Source organism: Microplitis mediator, chromosome 5, assembly GCF_029852145.1.
Source record: "Microplitis mediator isolate UGA2020A chromosome 5, iyMicMedi2.1, whole genome shotgun sequence".
Classification (NCBI taxonomy): domain Eukaryota; kingdom Metazoa; phylum Arthropoda; class Insecta; order Hymenoptera; family Braconidae; genus Microplitis; species Microplitis mediator.
The window spans coordinates 15,013,297-15,033,852 of record NC_079973.1 but is presented as its reverse complement, the minus strand read 5'-3'; the positions used below and the strand labels follow the sequence as shown (position 1 = coordinate 15,033,852).

Genomic DNA, 20,556 nt, shown 5'->3' with positions numbered 1-20,556 from the left:
GAAGGTTTCCGACTTCGAAAAAATTACGGTTTTATTGAAAAAACTGAAATATTTTATATATCGTGACTTCCGAAAAATTTTTTGTATTTTTTTCTGAAAACTACAATTAAAAACAAAATTTTTCAAAAAAAAAAAAGTGCCAAAATGTCAATTTGTGTCAAAGTTACAGCAATTTGGAAAAAAAAGAGCGTTTTTTTTCAAAAATTCGTAACTTTTTTTGGGTTGGGTAAAAAAATCTGAAAAAATTCAGGAAAATGTCTTTGGTAGGGTAGAAAATGGTAAAAAATTTTCAGCGAAATCGAAGGGGGTCGGGCCGAAACCTCGGTGATTTGGCATGGAATGCCCCATATATATATATATATATATACATATATATACACATACACTCGGACATCATTCTGAAAATAGTTAGAATAGCTTCCTAGGGCCTCAAAACGTCGACATCTGATGAAAACTTGACTTTCGAAAATCGGGGTGAAAACAATAACTTCCCAATTTTTCGAAAATCGTCGATTCTCTTAGCGGGAAGTTAAAAAAGAAAAGTGATTTTTGGACGTTCATCGAATCCTGGCATACGGCTTGATAGTCAAACAAAATTAAAAATTATAAAATAAATAATAATAATTTTATGATATTCTTAAATAAAGTTTAACTAATAAAAATAAAAAAAATTAAAATTATATGAATTATTACAGGCTCAGTGCTTTGGAGTTATCAAATTTGAATCTTTCACGTTTTTCGAAGTCACTTATTATAAGTTTAAAATTATTTATTATATTTTTCTTTATAACATAATAATAACCATAATTTTTATTATTATTATTATTTATACTTATATATTACAACACGAACTTATTCATGATTATGAGCACGTGGTGGCAATGCTTCCAGTTTTCGAGGTTATACTTGGTTCAGATATTTATTTGTACATGTGATGATTTATAGAGATTTTCCAAAACAGCCGATTTTTTATAGATATTTTATTTGTAGAGATTTTCATTTTTACATATTTTTTTTAAGTAGATGTTTAGATATGCAAATGTTTCTTTGTAGGAATTTTTTTTTTTATTGTAATTTTTTTTTAGTGATTTTTAAATCTAGAGATTTTTTTTATAGGGACTTTTTTTTATTCACTTATTTTACAATACATATTTATAATTTTGCATTTAATTAATATAGATATATTTTTAAATATTGTATTTATTTTTTACAATTTTTTTTTTTTATAGTTTTTATTTGTATAAAAATGTGATACATGTTTTCTCTTTGAGATGTTTTTTTTTTCCCGATGCTATGCTACCGCGCAAGAATTAATGACCGATATTGTACATACATACGCACACTTACGCACACACACACATATACACTTATATATACGTGTACTTAGAATCTTCACTGCTAGTAGGACATTTTAGGATAAAAAATAGCTTATTTTATTAAGATAAATCGGAAGTAATGTATTTTTTTAAATTGTCAACGTTTTAAGACCAATCTACATCCATATTTAAATAAAAACCAGAATACTTAAAAAAAAAAATATGCATTTAGAAAGTTATACAAATATAAATATAACGAAGGATCCCTGGTGAAAATTTTTCGGAATTTTCTCTGAAAAACTCAGTTCTAAAGTTCTAAACACTTTTTCAGAGTTTTTCAGTGAAAAGTCCGAAAAATTTTCACCAGGGATGTGTTAATCATTAGATCAAATATCTCTATTATAAATGATAAAGATTTAATTTTCATTTTCTTTATTTGTCTGAGATCCTGATGCTTCATAAGGGTTTTCATAAAAGTTTTCGGGAATCTTGTTTTTGCGCTTCTTAGATGTATTGTCGTTTTTCTCATTTTGGGCTTTTACTCGTGCTTTCACGCGTGCTGCGGCTGCTCGTAAAGCGCCTTTGATCGCTGATTTGTATATCTGATCTGTCAGATGAGGATACATCACTTTTAGAACAGCTGAAAAAAAAAAAAAAAAAAAATTTTATTTCAAAAAATAAAAAGAAATGTAATTACAAATGGTTTACGATCAGACAAGAATCAGACAAGGTGATCAGACAAGATCACCTTAACCATCTCAATCGATCGGTTCGTTCGAGAGATATCGGTCGAGAAAAAATGGTAAAAGACGTTTTTTTTCGAAAATAACGGCATCCAAAAGTATTTTAGAGCTCGAAGTGCTTGAAAATGTATTCGCAACGAGCTCTTTGAGCTCGAAAATAGCAGGAAGTTTTAGGGCTGGCCCGCTGGGTCAACCGATAGACCGATTTTTTTCTTTTTTTTTATCCATACTTATGAGATATATTCATTTTGAAGTAAATTCTAAACGTTTTACATAACTTACAAAAAAGGTCATGGTCTACACGTGTGCCTCCTATTATCTCCTTTCCTGGAGTCGTTCGGACATACACCAATTTTGAGACGAGCTCTTCCGTGAATAATCTGTCTTTATTGAGGATGTATCGTAAATTCGCTTGAATAGTCTCGCCACCACGATAGTTACTCAAATATTCTATCTGCAATAGTTACTGTTTTGAATATTGTACATCTCACAATAATATTTATACGAAAATATCATGATTAAATTTATACGAAAATTTTTTTTTCGTGTATTTCAAGTGATTTGTGTAATGTACAAAATTTATTCTTCTTACCAATTGCTGGTGAGCATTTTCATCCATGCCTGCATAATTGTATACCTCGTCCATCGTTTTAAATGGCAGAAAATCTGGTTTGAATCCACAACCTCTCAGTATTATTTGATTGATAGCCGATTGTACACTTGTACTAAGATTACTGTAAATATATCAAAGAAAAAAAAACTTCAACAATTAAATACGGATAAACACCCGCATCTCCTCTCCTCCTCCGTCACTTATGACGGAATTAGGCTGAAAGCTATCTTTTTAAATAAAATGAAGTTCCCAATGATTGTTAGTTCACATGCTAATAAAAACCAGTAATTTTCGAAAAAATAAAAATGATTTATTTTCCCCGAATAAGTTAAGGGCACCCAGCCTCTAACCAGTAGTCAGCCAATCATATACTTTGACATTGGCTGAAAATATATATAATTATAATTTAACATGATGTGGCTGAATACTGGTTTAGGGCTGGATGTACTTAGGGGTACATTAGGGCGTTTCAAAAAAAAAAACAAAAAAAACATTTTTTTTTCTTGGAACCAGGCTCAAAAGTTTCGTTTAGATGCCAAAATAGGCCTCTGAAAATATGAGCCCTTAATATTAATATTAAGGTTGTCCGCATCACACTTTTCGATTTCCCATAAGAATAACACAGGAGAAAAAAAATTTTTTTTCTTCTGATTTTTGAAACTAATGAACCATAAATTTCATTGTAATGTCCATCAAATAATTTTGTAGAGAATTGAACGCTCTACAAAAAAAGTCTCTTATCATTTTTTGATAAATCTATCTGTTCGAAAGTTATTGGAGCTGGAAGTCAAATCTACAGTAAATTTCGAGATCTTTTTACTTTTCCAGCAAAACTATCAGACTTATCAATAAATGTCATAAGACCTTTTTTGTAGACAATTCGATTCCCTACAAATTATTCTCAATAAAGTTTATTCGAATTCCACATTGGTTTCTAGTTATTTTCATTTTAATGCCAAGATCATAAAAATGATAGTCTTCTAATCGATTTTGAGAACTTAACGTTAAAATGAAAATAACTAGAAAACAATGCGAAATCCGAGTGAACTTTATTGAAAATAATTTGTAGGGAATAAAATCGTCTACAAAAAAGGTCAATGATATTTTTTGATAAGTCTGATAGTTTTGCTGGAAAATTAAAAAGATCTCGAAATTTACTGTAGATTTGACTTCCAGCTCCAATAACTTTCGAACAGATGGATTTATCAAAAAATGATAAGAGGCTTTTTTTGTAGAGCGTCCAATTTTCTACAAAACTATCTGATGGACATTACAATGAAATTTATGGTTCATTAGTTTCAAAAATCAGAAGAAAAAAAATTTTTTTTCTCCTGTGTTATTCTTATGGGAAATCGAAAAGTGCGATGCGGACAACCTTAATATTATTATTAAGATCATATTTTCAGAGACCTATTTTGGCATCTAAACGAAACTTTTGAGCCTGGTTCCAAGAAAAAAAAAATTTTTTTGTTTTTTTTTTTTGAAACGTCCTAGGGTACATCAAAAAGGTCACATTCCTTATTAAAAGAAACGATTTAATACGATTATAAAAAAAAAATTTTAAATACTTTTCAATACTTTTGAATCGCCCTTCTTATGGGCATTTAACATTGCAAATCGTTATGAATCGTTTTTTTAAATCAGGGATATACTATACTAAAGGTATACTAGGGGTGTATATTGAAAGTCTCATATCGAAAGTTTGAAATTTTTTTTTTTTTTTAGTTTGTAGAGAGATGACATATCTTCGCCAGAATAATGAGTTGACGGTCTCATACTAAGTGGACTCAAAACACGATTCGACTATGAAATGAATATCTGATAAATAAATTATGCTAAAAATTTCGGGACTCTCATACAACTAGAAACAAAAAACGAAAAATAACTAACATAAAATCTAGCTATACAGCGTAAAAAATGGATGTGAATAATTCAATATAAATATTTTCAATTAATATTTCTACATGTATGTGATAGCGCACTATCTTAAACGGACTGTAGCTACAATTTTCTGTTGAGGATTTGTTTGAAAACTTGTATAAATAATAAAGCTATTAGATGCTTAAAAATATTGATTTCTTTTTTATAAGTTTAAAAAAAAATTGAAAGAAAAAATGTTACAAGACCTTTTTTGTAGATCATTTTATTAACTGTAAATTATCTTTTACCAAATTTTCAAAATTCTTGTAAATTCTTTAATTATTCTTGTTTGAAAATAAGTCAGGGTTGCCACAAAAAAAATAATTTCTAAATTCCCTGATATTTCCCGGTTTTCCAGTAAAGTTTTTCACATTTTTTCCTGATTCAGAAATTTTATTTGTATCCTTTAGATATTCAAAGTTTGTATTATATTTTCATTTTTAATTATTAAATTTAATAATTAAATCATGTGAGAAACCATAAAAAAATAGTAATAAAATAAATGAATATTGCCTACTTTTGATTATTCGATGTTAAAAATGTATAAGTTAAAATATTTAATAAGAAATTTAATGATTTAAATAAATTAAAAATACACTGGTTACAAAAAGTAAGGGATATTAAAAAAATTTCGGATTTTTTAATAATTTTCAACAGTTTGTAACTCGAAGAAAAATGGTCGTACAATAAAAACAAAAAATCAAACTGTTGCTTTAAGTGTTTACTTTTCTGATCTGGGTCTTAAAATTTTTTTATTATACACAGTTTAGGAGCAATAAAAAATCAATTATAATTATCGAAAAAAATTTATTGAAGCTCGAAGACCGTTTTTAAGACAAGCAAAAATTTGGTAAATGTCTTTTTCGATAGTTTTCTTAGGATTACTCCGGAACCACACATAATAAAAAAATTTCAAGACCAGATCAGAAAACTAGATACTTGAAGCTACAATTTGCCTTTCTTGTTTTTCGAGATACAACCTGTTGAAAATCACTGAAAAATTTGAAATTTTTTAAATATTCCTTAATTTTTATAACTAGTGTATAATTGAAAATTTTTCAAATTTCGAACTGCTACAATTCAATTCCCGGATATTTTTCGAAATTCCCTGACATTTCCATGATATTTCCCGGTTACATTAAATTCCCTGATAACTCCCGATATTCCCAGTTCGTGGCTACCCTGTAAGTAAATAAAATCGACCAGAATACGATTTCTTGGAACAAATTACAATGTAAATCCTAAGAATTAAAGAACTTTCAAAAATTTCGAAAACTTTATAAGAGATAATTCGTAAAAAATGAAATGATTTACAAAAAAGGTCCTGTAACATTTTATGATTCATTATTTCGTCGAAAAAGTAAAAAAAAAAAAACAAAATTTACTATGAATTTTACATATATATATATATATATATATATATATATACAGAACATACTTCACTTTCTCAGCTAATAGTCCATTAGTTGCTTCAATTTTACTGAAATAAAAAAAAATATCCTTTTAAGTTCTAATCCAAATAATTTAATTTCATTTATTAATTATTAAAACTTACTCTAATCTGCTGTTTTGATTTCCAATATTACTGCTTATGTCGCCTAACAGACGAACGATCTCATTATTACTTTTTTGGGTATTTATAGGTAACAATCTAGTTCCAGAGATTGTTGGCTTCATGAATTGAGATGAATTTATCGGCGATAAAAGAACTTTTTTATTCAATAATCGACATGATGTCGGCGTAGATGGCAAATTCATGAACTTGTTTGCAGCAGCACTCACAGTAATATTTTTTTTGACTGAGGATGTTTCTTCAAACTCACTTCCTTCTGAGTCACTTGTCTGCTGTAAAATTTTTAAGTATATAATAATTTAATATACTTTATAGGGTTTATGAATGAGTCATTCCATAGCAAGTCCCTTAAGTTTAAAAAATACATATTTTGGCTGTTTTTAAATTTCCTGCAATAGAAAATAAAAATTTTCCAAAATTCAAAAAGTTACTGGTTCCGGTCCGATTTTCAACAATCAAGTGATCATCAGAACTTATGGTTACAAAGTCCACGGATGCTCTTCTGACTACACAGAAAAAACAGTTAACTTGAGTCAAAAAAATTATGGTCTTCCGAATTTTCTTCCTAGATTCAATAAAAATAAAACATTTGATTTAAAAACTTCCTTCTGGTTTAAGATAGTAAATTCTATTGCTCCAAAAAAAATTTGTTTTTGAAGCAAAATTAAAATTTTCTTGGTTCAAGAAAAAAAATTCTTGGCTAGAGAAAATCAGTCATTTTCCTTAGAAAAACCAACGTTTTGAACGAAAAAATTTTACTTGCACCGATAAACTTTTTCTTGCCGCAAGAAAAACATTTTCTTACTTCGAAAAATCAAGGTTTTGAACGAAAAAAAATTAGCTTGGACCAAGAAACTTTTTCTTGCCCGAAGAAAAAAGTTTTTTTGCTTAAAAAAATAAACGTTTTGAATAAACAAAAAAAATCGGTCTATCGGTTGATCTTGCGGGCCAGCCCTAAAACTTCTCGATGTTTTCGAGCTCTTTCAGCTCAAAAAAATTGTTGTGAATACATTTTTGAGTTCTTCGAGCTCGAAAATACTTTTGTATGCTGTTGTTTTCGAAAAAAAACGATTTTTACTATTTTTTCTCCAACGATATCACTCGAACAAATTAACCGACAGACAGTTTAGGTGGCAATCGACGCGTTTTATTGAGTTCTAGTGCCGATCAAATTTTGAAATTGATTTATCTAATCGTTTTTGAGAAATTTCAAAAAAACTAAAAAAAATTTTTTTTTATTCTTTCGTTAACGGTTTCTCTTAAACGAATGAACCGATTTTGATATTCGAGGTGGCAATCGACGCGTTCTATCGGATTCTAGAGCTGAATAAATTTTGAAAACGTTTGTTTCAGTCGTTTCAAAGATATTCGTGAAAAACTAATTTTTAACATTTCTTTCTCCGACGATATCTCTCGAACAAATGAGTCGATTTTGATGTTGGAGATGGAGATCGGCGTGTCTTACTGGGTTTTAGAGCTGATTAGATTTTGAAGTTGATCAATCGAGTTGTTTCTGAGAAATTGAACCAAAAAATTTTTTTTTTTTCAATTTTATTTTTCGTAATTCTAAATTATCTTCGGGCTTACTAAATCACATAATCTGAAGTTTTCAGGAAAGTTGACGGCCAACAACTTCTTTCGATTGCCGCAAGAACGATTTGAATCGGTTAATTAGTTTAAAAGTTATGAAAGATTTAACACACACACACACACACACACACACACACACACACACACACACACACACACACACACACACACACACACACACACACACACACACACACACACACACGCACATATATATATATACAGATAATCGGACATCATCCTGAAAATAGTCAAAATAGCTTCCTAGGACCTCAAAACGTTGACATCTGATGAAAATTCGATTTTCGAAAATCGGAGTGAAAACAATAACTTCCCGAATTTTCGAAAATTTACAATTTTCTTAGTGGGAAGTTAAAAAATTATTTAATATACATTATTTAAATTACTAATTTTTTTGTTAGTTCAAAAATTAATAATTAATTAAATAAAAATATTTTATAAACTTTTATACCGTCATCTTGTTAAGAATGTTTATAAAAAGGGCTCCAAGAAACAAAAAATTTATAGATTAATTATTTAAACTTTTATACCGCCTTTTATGACAACACAAACCCGTAAAAAGAATGTTGATTCACAATGAAGTAACTTTTTGAAAAATGGTGATATAAATTTTATTACCGCGAAATCATATTCTTTGAAGTGTCTAGATGACATCAGAATTTTTTCAAATTTTTTAATTAATATTTAATTGCATAAAAAAATTATTTAAAAACTACGCTCACTAGAGTGGCGGCGCGCGCATGCCGAAACTGCCGCGCAAAAGCCGATTTTCAATGTTAAATTAAAATTATAAATATTTGAGCTACAATTCGGGGAGTCGAGAACTTTTTAACTAAAATTTTCTGCTCCTTCAGAATTTTTTTCAATATTTGAGCTATCACTTATACTTTTTGAGATTTTGCCAAAAAGCTGGACGGTTAATTTTTTTTACGGTTTTTTTGTTAATAACAGTAATTTTTTTTTCCAGAAACAATCCATAAAACTTTTTTTTCTAGACACCATATTTGTAGGAGACCTGTAACTATTTTTTACAGGAAATCAACTTCTCGACTAGACTAAAATAGAATAAAAATACATTACTTAGGTATTTTCATTGATTCGTTTATTTACAATTTGATATGGTATTAATCTTTTTCTTAGACTAGTAAGCCTTTTTTTGCCTATTTAGATAGTCGATCTGAAAGAGTAAACTCCAATCGTGCGTCGGAGCTGACACACACACTTTTTTTTTAGTTTTTCATTGATTTCTCAAAAACGACTTATACGATCAACTTCAAAATCTGATCAGCTCTAGACTTCAATAAAATACGTCGATTGCTGCCTCAACTATCAAAATCGGTCAATTCGTTCGTGAGGTTTCCGTAACAAAATATCCGAAGACAAAATAATCGCAGACAAAACAACCACACGACATAATATCCGCACGATAAAATTTACCGGAAAAACTAAATCAGTTGACGAAGCAACCATGACAAAATAACTGTACGGTCAAATATCAGTTGCCAAAAAAACGTCAAATCGATATATTTGAATGACTAATTAATAACGATTAATTAGGAATTATCAAGCAAGTTTTGACAAGTATAATGATTTAATGACAGAAATATTTTAATTCATAAATACATTCAAATTATCGAGTATACATTTGTCATGATTAAATTATATTTCAATAATCATTTATAACTATTGTGTGTGTGCAATCACAAAAATGTACCGACACACAAAAAAGCTATGAAAAATAGCGCCCTTTTTTCACGAACTCTGTGTGTGTGTGTGTGTGATTATAAAAATATGACCATTACCTTATAAATTTTTCTTAAAGATATTTTGTCGTGTGATTATTTTGTCCGCGGATATTTTGTCGTGCGGTTATTTTGTCCGCGGATATGTAGTCGTGGCACCGTTCGTGAGATATCGTGGGTAAAGGAAATGGTAAAAAACGGTTTTCTCGAAAACAATGGCATACAAAAGTATTTTCGAGCTCGAAGAGCTCGAAAACAGTGAAGTTTTAGGGCTAGCCCGCAGGGTCAACCGATAGACAGATTTTTTTGTGTACTTTTGGCTAGACGTCCGACCTTGCGCGGGTGTGTATATGTGTGTGTGAGTGTTAATAAAATTTTGTCGTATAACATCTTTACAACTACCCTGATTAAACAAAAGTATTTGACAGGATTAAAAAAATTTATATCCTTATGAATGCTATCGAATCCTGAAAATATGATTCAGAAGGATTTAACATGATTCAAATTTTTTAATTCTGTTAAATACTATTTAATCCTGAAAACATGATTTAACAGGATTTGAAATGATTTAAACTGTTAAATACTTTTAAATACTTTTTAATCCTAAAAAGATAACGAAATATAAAAATTATTTCAGGATTAAAAAGTATTCGGTAGCATAAGAAATTTTAAATACTGGTTCAATCCTTCTATATCCTAAAAAGATATTGAAATAAAAACTTTATTTCAGGATTAAAAAGTATTCGATAGCATTAAAAATTTTAAATACTGGTTGAATCCTTTTATATCCTAAAAAGATAACGAATTAAAAACATTATTTCAGGATCAAAAAGTATTCAATAGAACTAGAAATTTCAAATGCTAGTTAAATCCTTTCAAATCCTTCTACTCCTTTCGATTATTTTAGTATTAAAAAGTATTTAATATGATTAATCGTGAATTTTGAGAAGGATTTACAGTATTTAGCAGGATTTGAAAGTATTAAAATTTTAATCCTTTTTAATCCTGTCAAATACCTTTTTTTAATCAGGGTAATCAACCGATAACAATCGGGTTTGCGACATTTGAGAAGATCTATGTAAACTTTAATTGGATAAAACTTGGAAGTCAATCAGCCCAATAAGTTTCCCACTTATCTAAAAAATTAAAATAAGAAAAAATTTATTTCTTGCTTCCTTTGTTAACGTATCTTGAAAACTATTGAACGAGTTTGTCTTAAAACTTCATAAGATCCAAGTCTTGTTAATAATACCTCTCAATTTCCGTAATTTTTATAAAAATCGATCGAGTGGTTGTAGAGGTATTGAACGTCAACAATTAGAGTAGATTACATAGAAGTCTAACTGTTGTATTTGTCCTCATGACGCAGCTTTCGTAAATTATATTGATATCACTGAGAATTTCTTTAAATTAATGAAGTCCCATATAACAATCTTTTTCAATTCTTGAGTGTCTTTTTCTACGTATGTGTCTTGCCACAGATGATTGTGACCAGATTTAAATTACAAGCTTTACACAAGAACTTCGGGCCAGATTATAACTGAATTCTGGAGAGAGACAGTAGTTCAAAATACTTGCGCATGGCTTGCTTGAGGCACAAAATTGACCTTGATTCTTGAGCAGATCTTGAGCAAGCCATGCGTAAATACCTACTGTTAGTTATTGGTGTAAGAAATACGTCAGACACTGTTTCATTGCTCGTGTTAAAGATATCTTTAATATTCTTGTGTTCGATACCATGAGCAAAACATACACAAATCTCGACATATAGATTTTTTGATACACGATCTTGCGAAAGCCACATTTGTAGAAAAAGACACTAGCAGCTAGAAGTCTTGCTGAGAATACTTACTCCAGAAACTTGCTTCATCACGTGTTACTGGGGGTAGTATAATTTTAAAGAAAAATTGAATTGAAAAAAAAGTTAATAATTTAAAAAATAACTTTTTTTCTTAAAAAAACGTAATTAATATTGAGTCGAAAAAAATGATAATCACAAAAATTATTATCTACCTGTTTGGAATTTTTAATATAGGTTTCACATATTACGCATAAAATAATTTTTGACTATTTCTAACATTACTGTTCACCTATAATATCATTACATTGTACTTTATTAAACTTAAGAAAAATTAATATAGCTTTTTAACGACAAATCTCATAAAAATAAATTTTGGAAACACTATTCAAATTAATATAGAATTGTTCTATGTTCAATGATGAGTTATTTATGAGAATAAATCAATTAGTATCATACCAAACATATCGTTTATCATTTGGATGGATATAATCATAATAATCCACACGCTTTGGATCTGAAATTTAAAAATTCTTTGCTTCCAATCCAAGGAAGAGAAAGATGAATGCCATTTTTCTGCGACTGAAAACATCATTTTGAATATGTAAAACATAATATACTATAGAACTTAATAATATTTAACGAATTGTTTAAAAGCCATATACAAGCATGCAAAATATGTAGCGATTATAGGATTCACAAAAATGATGCTGCATTAAAGACTTACACCCTAATAAAAAAGAAATTAAACAAAGGTAATCAAACAATATTTTAAAGTCCATTTATACCAAAAATTGAAAGAACAAAAAAATTTTAGAAAATTTTTAGTGATTTTCGCCAGGCTGAACTCCGTAAATAATAATAATTTTATCGAGATTTAAAAAAAATTAAAAACATTTTATAGCTTGAAACCTCTAGTTTCGGTGCATTTTGATAAATAATTTTTAGAGCTACGACTATTGCGTAGCCGTAAAATAGTATATTACATACCTAGGCCAGTAAAATAAAAAAAGTCTCAGAGCACATGTAATTGTTGGTCGAGGCGAAGCCTTGCAAAGATCATTAATGAATTTCAAAAAATTTTTTGATCCTGTAATTTGTGACAAGAGTGTATTTAAGTTGATGAGTTTCTCATAAAAAATAATGTCTCGAATAAAGAAAATAATAAGATGAATACATAGTGAATTAACATAAAAAGACTGGTTTTTTTTATTGAACCTGAAGTTTTAAACGTTGTCATTCGTATTGACCCTAAATTTAAAACCTGAATTACTTGGGTTTAAAAAAACTGCATAAAAACGTAAAATATATAAATACGTAGATTGAAATCTCTTTTACTCCTATCCAAACTTTCTTAAACTTACAAAATTTTTAACCCTAGATATAAACAATTAAATGTTGGAAAACGTGGTTTTTGAGAGGTATAAATTCAAATAACATCTTTGATTATTGAAAACTTCGTAAATAATTGTTTTGCTGCTACGTTAATTTCGTCGGTGTATAGTAGACCCTTTCCAAATAGAATTCACGAAAAAAAAAGTTTTTTATAAGTTATTATAATAATTCAATTTTACCATATAAGTGTGTTATAAAAATATAAAATTGTATAATTGGTACATATATAATAAAAACACAATACTTTATAGCAAATTTTAAATACGTGAATTATGTTTTATTTTACGTTCCTAAATTAGTAATTGAAGTAAATGTAGTAAATGAAGTATTGAATAGTAGCATAGAAATGTATGAAATTTACAATTTTTTCCTTGTAGTGTATATAAAATTGGACCAATAATGTTTGAAAATTAATTAAAACAAACAAAAAAGTTATATTGAAATAAGTAGAGTATGGTAAATCTTTATTTGATGAATAAATTGCATATCCACAAAAAAAAAAAAAAAACAAAAAGAAAAATGGACCTGAAAATCAGGACGTTTTTCGCGCAATGCAAACAAAAAATTGGAGAGTAAATTCATACTGAATGACTAGCTTTTAGAAATATTTCGTATATCGCATTACAGATGCCATAAGAGCGTATAAAATCTTAGGCCACCCCCCCCCCCCAACCTCCGGAACTGCCTCCTAAGCAGTCGAATTACATTAATTTTTTTCATTTTCGTTGCGCGAAAAACGTTTTGATCTTCAGATATGTAAAAAAAAAAAAAAAAAAAAAAAAAAAAAAAAAAAAAAAAAAAAAAAAAATTGAACAAGTTTATCGACAAAAAAATTACATTCTCATTTTTCTCTTTGGATAAAATAAATAAGTATAGTTTGAAATCGAAATGATTGAATTGAAAAATCAGTTCGAAATATTTTATTACATTAAAGGTTCAAATAAATAAATAAGTAAATATAAACTTACCGAACGATTATCCATATTAAATTAAATAAACCATAAAATTTTTATATTTAAGTAAATAAACTTAAATGACGTGACATCGAATTCAATAGAATATTTCGTGTCGCTCTGTGGATGGCCTAGACGACAAGTGTTGTTGATATATACACAAATAAGCCGAGGATGCGCATTTGCGCAAACGCAATAAATTTGCTTTGTTACCGTGTCCTTTTCATCAGTCTGTTATTTCATACCTTGTCCTTTTCTATCTTGTTACATATTATTGTTCTTATCCCGGTACTGCTCGACCACACTCAACAGTAATATATACGTGTAGAGTGTGAACTAATACTTATACATAGTTGATGTTTGTAAATACACACGTGTACCCGGCGCAGGTATATTTCATTTAATGCGAAATATATCGTTAAAACATTGAAAATAAACAAGTTTCTTGGTAAAAGGTATTAGATATAATTAATATCTAATTTGTGTCTAATACATTATTGAAAATTTTAAAAATTAAATGAATTATTAAATAGTGATTCCACAAAGGTAAATATAATAATTTATAAATAAATTAGAGTTGTAAAGGAGAAAATAAATAATTTATTTATATCAGTGTTATGAATCGTGGTTATGTAATTGCCATTGTCTTTATGATACTGAAGTTAGGAGACGTGTAATAATTTTTGGATGTTTTTTTAGACGATAAATTATAAAAAAAAAAAATATTAAAAAAAATTGCGACTGTAATTTTTTTAAGTTTCTACATTTGTATATTTTTAGTTTTTGTTTTTTTTGTTGTTGATTTGGTGAAAAAAAATCCGAAAATTACTAATTGTCTGCTAACTTCAGGATAATTTGTTTTTATGAGCAATTTTTTTTGCAATTTCTATTTCTTTTTTTTTTTAATTTTTTACGAAATTTATCAGCAGCAAAAAATATTAGATGTCAAAATTTATGAGTGTGAATGTGTAGCAGACAAATTTAAAACTATATAAATAAATAGGGTAAGTAATTAAAAAAATGATCCTGAAATTAGCAGACAGTTACAAATTTTCGGATTTTTTTTTCAACAAATAAATTACAAAAAAGAAAAAAACTAAAAATATACACATGTAGAAAATTTAATAAACTACAGGTGCAATATTTCAAAATATTTTTTTTTTATAGTTAATCGTTTTTAAAAAAATTCAAAAACTGGCAGACGTCTGCTAACTTCAGTGTCATTTAAAAAAATAATATTTATAAAAAATGCACTTATTAATATAAAAATTTTTTGAATGCGCATTTTTTTCAAATTTTATTTTATCAATTATTTACTTTATTTATTTATAATTTTAAATTTGTCTAATGTCTGCTACATTCACACTCATGAAAATTTTCAAAATAAATAATATTGAAAATTAAATAAAATTTAATTGAATAGCTCAATATAATAATAATAACATCAATATAATTTCTAAAATTAATAAACTATACATTTGAGGATATATTTTATTTCAAATTTTAATAGAAATTCAATAAGTAAAAGAAATTTCTTTTTCTAAAAAATTAAATCAAAATTTGTATTTATTTTTCACTTTTAAAAACAAGTATTTTTTTTAATGAATCAAAAACAAATTATGTCAGCTATAATTTTAATTTCAAATTTTAGATTATTTTTGTTAGCTTTAAATAATGAAAATTTAAAAAATTACGTTACATTATAATAACATTTTTAATTTCTACACGAATAAACTCATCTTCTTTAGACTAATTATAAAGACAGCGAACTTCGGATAAAAAAATTTAAATAGGTGTTCTTAATTTGTAAAGAATTTTTTCTAACCTTCCGCTAAGAAAATTGAAAATTTTCAAAATTTCGGGGTTATTGGTTTCGGTCCGATTTTCGAAAACCGAATTTCTATCAGATCTTGACGTTCTGAGGTTCTAGGAAGTTATTATGACTAATTTCACGATGATGTCCGAGTGTATGTGTGTACGTACATACGTACGTATGTAAATACCTGTATCTTTTGAACGGATGAACCGATTTCGATGGTTAAGGTGTCATTCGACGCAGCTTATTAATTCCTACAAACTTTGAAAAATTAAGCTTGATCGGTAAGGCTCGTTCTATGATATTCCGAAAATAAAATTTTTTTCAAAAATGATTTTTCTAGATAACTTATAATGTGCTCGATGGATTAATTCCACAATCAATTGGGCTCTGAAACTTTATAAGCCGCGTCGAATACCACTTCAGCCATCAAAATCGGTTCATTCGTTAAAGAGAAACCGTTGTTGAAAGAATTAAAAAAAAAGAAATTTTTTAGTTTTTTTGAAATTTCTCAAAATTGAATTGATAAATCAATTTCAAAATTTGATCAGCTTTAAAACTTGATAAAACGCGTCGATTACTTTCTCAATCATCTTAATTCGTTAGAAAGATATCGTTAATGAAAGAAATAGTAAAAAACGTTTTCTTTTTCGAATATCTACAAAAAATTGAATCGATCAATTTCAAAATCTAATAAGCTCTGAAACTCTATAAAACGCATCGATTGTCACCTTAACCGTCTCAATCGATCAATTCGTTTCAGAGATGTCGTTGGAGAAAAAATGATAAAAAACGTTTTTTTCCGGAAACAACAGCATACAAAAGTATTTTCGAGCTCGAAGCGCTCAAAAATGTATTCACAATGATGTTTTAGAGCTCAAGGAGCTCGAAACTAGCGGGAAGTTTTAGGGCTGGCCTGCAGGGTCAACCGATAGACCGATTTTTTTATTCAGTTCTACAAAATACTCGTATTTATTTTTTATTTTTTTTAGACGGGAATTTTCGCAAGTGACAATTAATGAGAAATTCGATTTTTCTTTTTAAAAAAGAAATAACAAAATGCAAATTTAAATTATAGCTTTTAATAATTTATATTTATAATTATTTTTCTCCTCGACGGGCGGAAAGCGTCAACTTTCGTCCCGCTGTGCAAAACGAAGTTGCCGCTTTCCGCCTCCGTCGAGGAGAAAAATAGCATACACTCCTCGGGAAGTAAATAAGAAAGCCTCAGATCACATGTTTGTTGACCTCGGCTTCGCCTCGGCCAACAATTACATGTGATCTGAGACATTTCTTACTTTACTTCCCTCGATGTGTAATATACTATAATGGATCATTATCGTAAAAAATTAAAAAACAAACACAAGTAATATTTTTTTTTTATTTAAAACAAAAAAACTTGGTTAACGAATTATGATTTTGCTAATATTAAAAGTAATAAAAGAACAAAACAATCCTATACAGACAGAGGGTCACAAGATTAATTCCTATCTAAATAAATTTTATTTTTAAACCTCACTAAATTTATATATATTTAGTTATAAGTATACGATTCATTTAAAGTGTAAATATTAAAGACAATATTATTTATGATTTTACAGACAAACGATTTCGCCTGATTTTCAATATTTTTCTTCACTATACATTGGAAATAAAAACAAATGTATACTTGCTGAAAGAATGAATTTTCGAATAAATCAATTTTTGGAACGACCAGAGGGTCGAAAGTCTTGGTATGAATTAAGTGATGAACAAAGGAAGAAAATAAGAAAATTAAATGAAGAAAGTATATTATACACTAACTTTATTAGACAGAAACAAATCACGGCAACTCTAGAATCCCAAAATGATAGTAATATTGAAAAGTGTCGAGTTACCACAACACCACCAGGCATTGCAAATGAACAAGAGCAACTTAATACTGTCGGCGATTCGGATTTTTTTAACAACAGTAGAGATCACCACATAATTATATCTAATAAAACTGAAGCTATTGTTTCTGATGCATTAAATGTTGCTATTAATTTATCAAATAATAATGTTGAAGACACTAACATTAATATTGACCCTACCAAAAATATAGATAACCATCTAATAACGCAATTGAATAATGTCATAGAAGACCACGATTATCAACATCTTTCGACCACTGAAGAATCATTCCTGCGAGATCTCGCTCAATGTTTAGTTGAAAACAATATTAATCAATTCCAAAGCAAAGCATTGTTAGCTGTACTACGTACTCATCCGAAATTGAATTTTGTGCCGAAAGATCCTCGATCACTGATCAAAACTCCGCGAGTAAAAGTTAATGTGAAAGACGTATCTCCAGGACAATATCTTCATATCGGCATTAAATCAACTGTAACATCATTATTAGTACATGTACCATCGCAATTAATTCCAGAGAAACTACTTATTGATTTTAGCACTGACGGAGCTGAATTGTTTAATACCACACAAATGTGGCCTATTCAAATTCGCGTGGCGAATCTAAATAATAGCAAACCTGAGCTTGCTGGAATATACGTAGGACCAACAAAACCTCAAAATTTCGAAGAATTTTTTTTCGAGTTCGTCGAAGAATCAAAACAAATAATTTTAAATGGTGGTATTAAATACTCTAATAAGTTGATTCCAATAGAATTTCGATGCTGCATAGCTGACAGTCCTGCTCGGTCTTATATTTTAAATCATACTTCTCACGTTGGAAAAAAACCTTGTTCGAAATGTGAAGTCGAAGGCTTTACATTCAAGAAATCGACACGTTATCGCGGTATCGATCATAAATTAAGAACTGATGAACAGTATCGAAATTTGTCAGATGAATCTCATCATAAAGGGCCATCAGTAATACGTGGTATTCCAATGGATCTCGTGAAACAAGTTCCTTTCGATTATATGCATCTTATTTGTCTTGTTGTCATGAAGAAAGTGGTCGAAGCCTCAGTTTTCGGAAAATGTGAGCCTAGAAAATTGGAAAGTTTTAAAGTTGAGTTTTTGTCAAGACGTTTAATTACTTTACAACATTATTGTCCACGTGAATTCGCAAGAATACCTCGAGAATTAGAAAAATATAGTAAATACAAAGCTACTGAATTTCGACAACTGTTGTTATATACTTATATCGTTGTAAGTAAGGGAATAATTCCAAATGTCCACTATAATCATTTTCTTTTAATTCATGGAGCGATGCGTGTGTTATTAAAAGATACATCACCACCAGAAGATGTTGAATTTGCCGATAATGCCATTAAAACCTTTGTTTCTGAAAGTGAAAATATATTCGGGTTACAATTCCTGACTTATAATATTCACGGTAGCTTACATCTAGTGTCTGATTATAAATTATATGGCTCTTTAGATTCTATCTCAGCGTTCACATATGAAAATCGTATGCCATTCTATCGTTCGTACGTAAGAAAACCTGATCAAATTCTCCAACAAATTTACAAAAGGACTCAGGAACAATTGAAATTCCAAAATAATGTAGACAGTCATAAATCAATGTCATTTAAAGCCTATGAAATCCATCATCAAGGTCCTATAATTGAAAGTTTAGAAAAAAATTCAATTCAATACGAAAATTTACAATCACCTAATTTTTTTTATTCAATCTATGACAGCGATAATACTATCATAACAAAAGCAAACCGAATTGGCATAATAAAAAATATAATATTTTATAAAAACCAGTATTTTTTTACAGTAAATTTCTTTAAAGAATTACGTTCATTTTACACAATTGTAAATCAACCGTCTATGAGATTTGGAGTTTTTTTATGCACGAAACTTGATAAAACGACTACGGTAATAACGTATAATGAAATAAAGGCAAAATGTTATCGAATGCCGTGTTGGGTACAGAAGCCGATGATAAACAAAGACACAAGTGATAATCAGATAAATAATGCATACGTATGTATTACTATGTGATTCTTAAATAATATTTATATTTTTGTACTTTAAAGAGATCATTATATATACATTTATATAAACTTTTATAAATATAAAATTTTTAATAAAGATTAATATTTTTAAACAATTACTTTTTATCACAATTGATTTATTTTATTTTTCGAAATATTTTTTAATTGTCAACTTTACCCTAAATGTAAATATTTACCTATTTAAAATTTACAAAATATTAATAATTCAGAAGCAATTAAGTCAAAGTTGATTAAAAAAAAACAAGAAAATATCTATTCATGCCACTAAAAATGATGAAATGTTGCTCAAAATATTTGGATTGTGAACAGGATAATTTTTTTTTTTAAATAAGATTGCCTCAAAATTTAAAACAAATTTTTATATATTTATTAATGCACGTACATATAGTAATTCTTAAAGTATAATAATTAAAAGAATAAGTGTGAATGAAGCAAGCATAAGACAATTTCAAAATTACAAAGAAAAAAATTAAATAACTTAAAAAAGGAATTTTTCAAAATTATAAAATTTAAAAATCTAATTTTTTTAGTTTCATTTCCTTTCTTATTTAATCTGTCTATTTGTAATTTAAAAATTGTTTAATTTCTGTTACATTTACAATCATAAAAAAATTACAACAGAAATAAATTAGAAACTTAATTAAAAATAAATTTAAGACAAATACTATTTAATTTGTTTGAGTTGCTATTTTTTTTTATTACTAATAAATTTCTTCTTATTAGGCAAATTTAAATCTGTAATAAATGTAAGTTAATAAATAAATTTTTTTTTTTCTAACTAACAATAAAAGAAATAAAATAATTTGAAAAAAGATTTAATTATTAAATTTTCTATAGCCTGTGACTGTGTATTTTAAAATGTATATGTGTATTATTATACGTTAAAATAATTAACGCCATCTATTGTTTACAAAAAATCATTTGGTTAAAAAATTCTACCAAATTTCTCGCATAATTAAAGAAAATATTTCAGGTTAACTTTTTAGAACAAATTATATTTAATTTTAACATTCAATTTGAGGCTAAACTGATAAATAAAAATGTCTACAATTTGACCGTAAAAAAATACTTTACAATTTTTCAAGTGAAATTATCAATAAATTGATGTAAAAATTTACGTGAAAAT

The 20,556-nt window shown here is 28.0% G+C and overlaps 2 protein-coding genes across 4 annotated transcripts; one reads left to right on the top strand and one right to left on the bottom strand.

The window, feature by feature from the left end:
* Positions 1-691: 691 nt before the first annotated feature.
* LOC130668313 (uncharacterized) lies at positions 692-13,837 on the bottom strand. 3 transcript variants are annotated; one of them, XM_057470543.1, is made up of 7 exons: positions 13,680-13,837; positions 11,776-11,898; positions 6,148-6,437; positions 6,031-6,072; positions 2,652-2,793; positions 2,342-2,513; positions 692-1,956 (listed from the first exon to the last, which is right to left on the bottom strand). In XM_057470543.1, the coding sequence occupies exons 3-7, from the start codon at positions 6,348-6,350 to the stop codon at positions 1,733-1,735; spliced, it is 783 nt and encodes a 260-aa protein (XP_057326526.1). In that variant the 5' UTR covers positions 6,351-6,437; positions 11,776-11,898; positions 13,680-13,837; the 3' UTR covers positions 692-1,732. The 3 variants fall into 3 exon arrangements, with proteins under 3 accessions (XP_057326526.1, XP_057326527.1, XP_057326525.1); XM_057470544.1 differs by having other exon boundaries at positions 6,148-6,434; XM_057470542.1 differs by lacking the exon at positions 11,776-11,898 and having other exon boundaries at positions 13,680-13,818.
* A 123-nt stretch (positions 13,838-13,960) lies between these two features.
* Positions 13,961-19,512, top strand: LOC130668312 (uncharacterized). Its single transcript, XM_057470541.1, has 2 exons — positions 13,961-14,210; positions 17,082-19,512. The coding sequence occupies exon 2, from the start codon at positions 17,161-17,163 to the stop codon at positions 19,414-19,416; it is 2,256 nt and encodes a 751-aa protein (XP_057326524.1). The 5' UTR covers positions 13,961-14,210; positions 17,082-17,160; the 3' UTR covers positions 19,417-19,512.
* Positions 19,513-20,556: the final 1,044 nt, after the last annotated feature.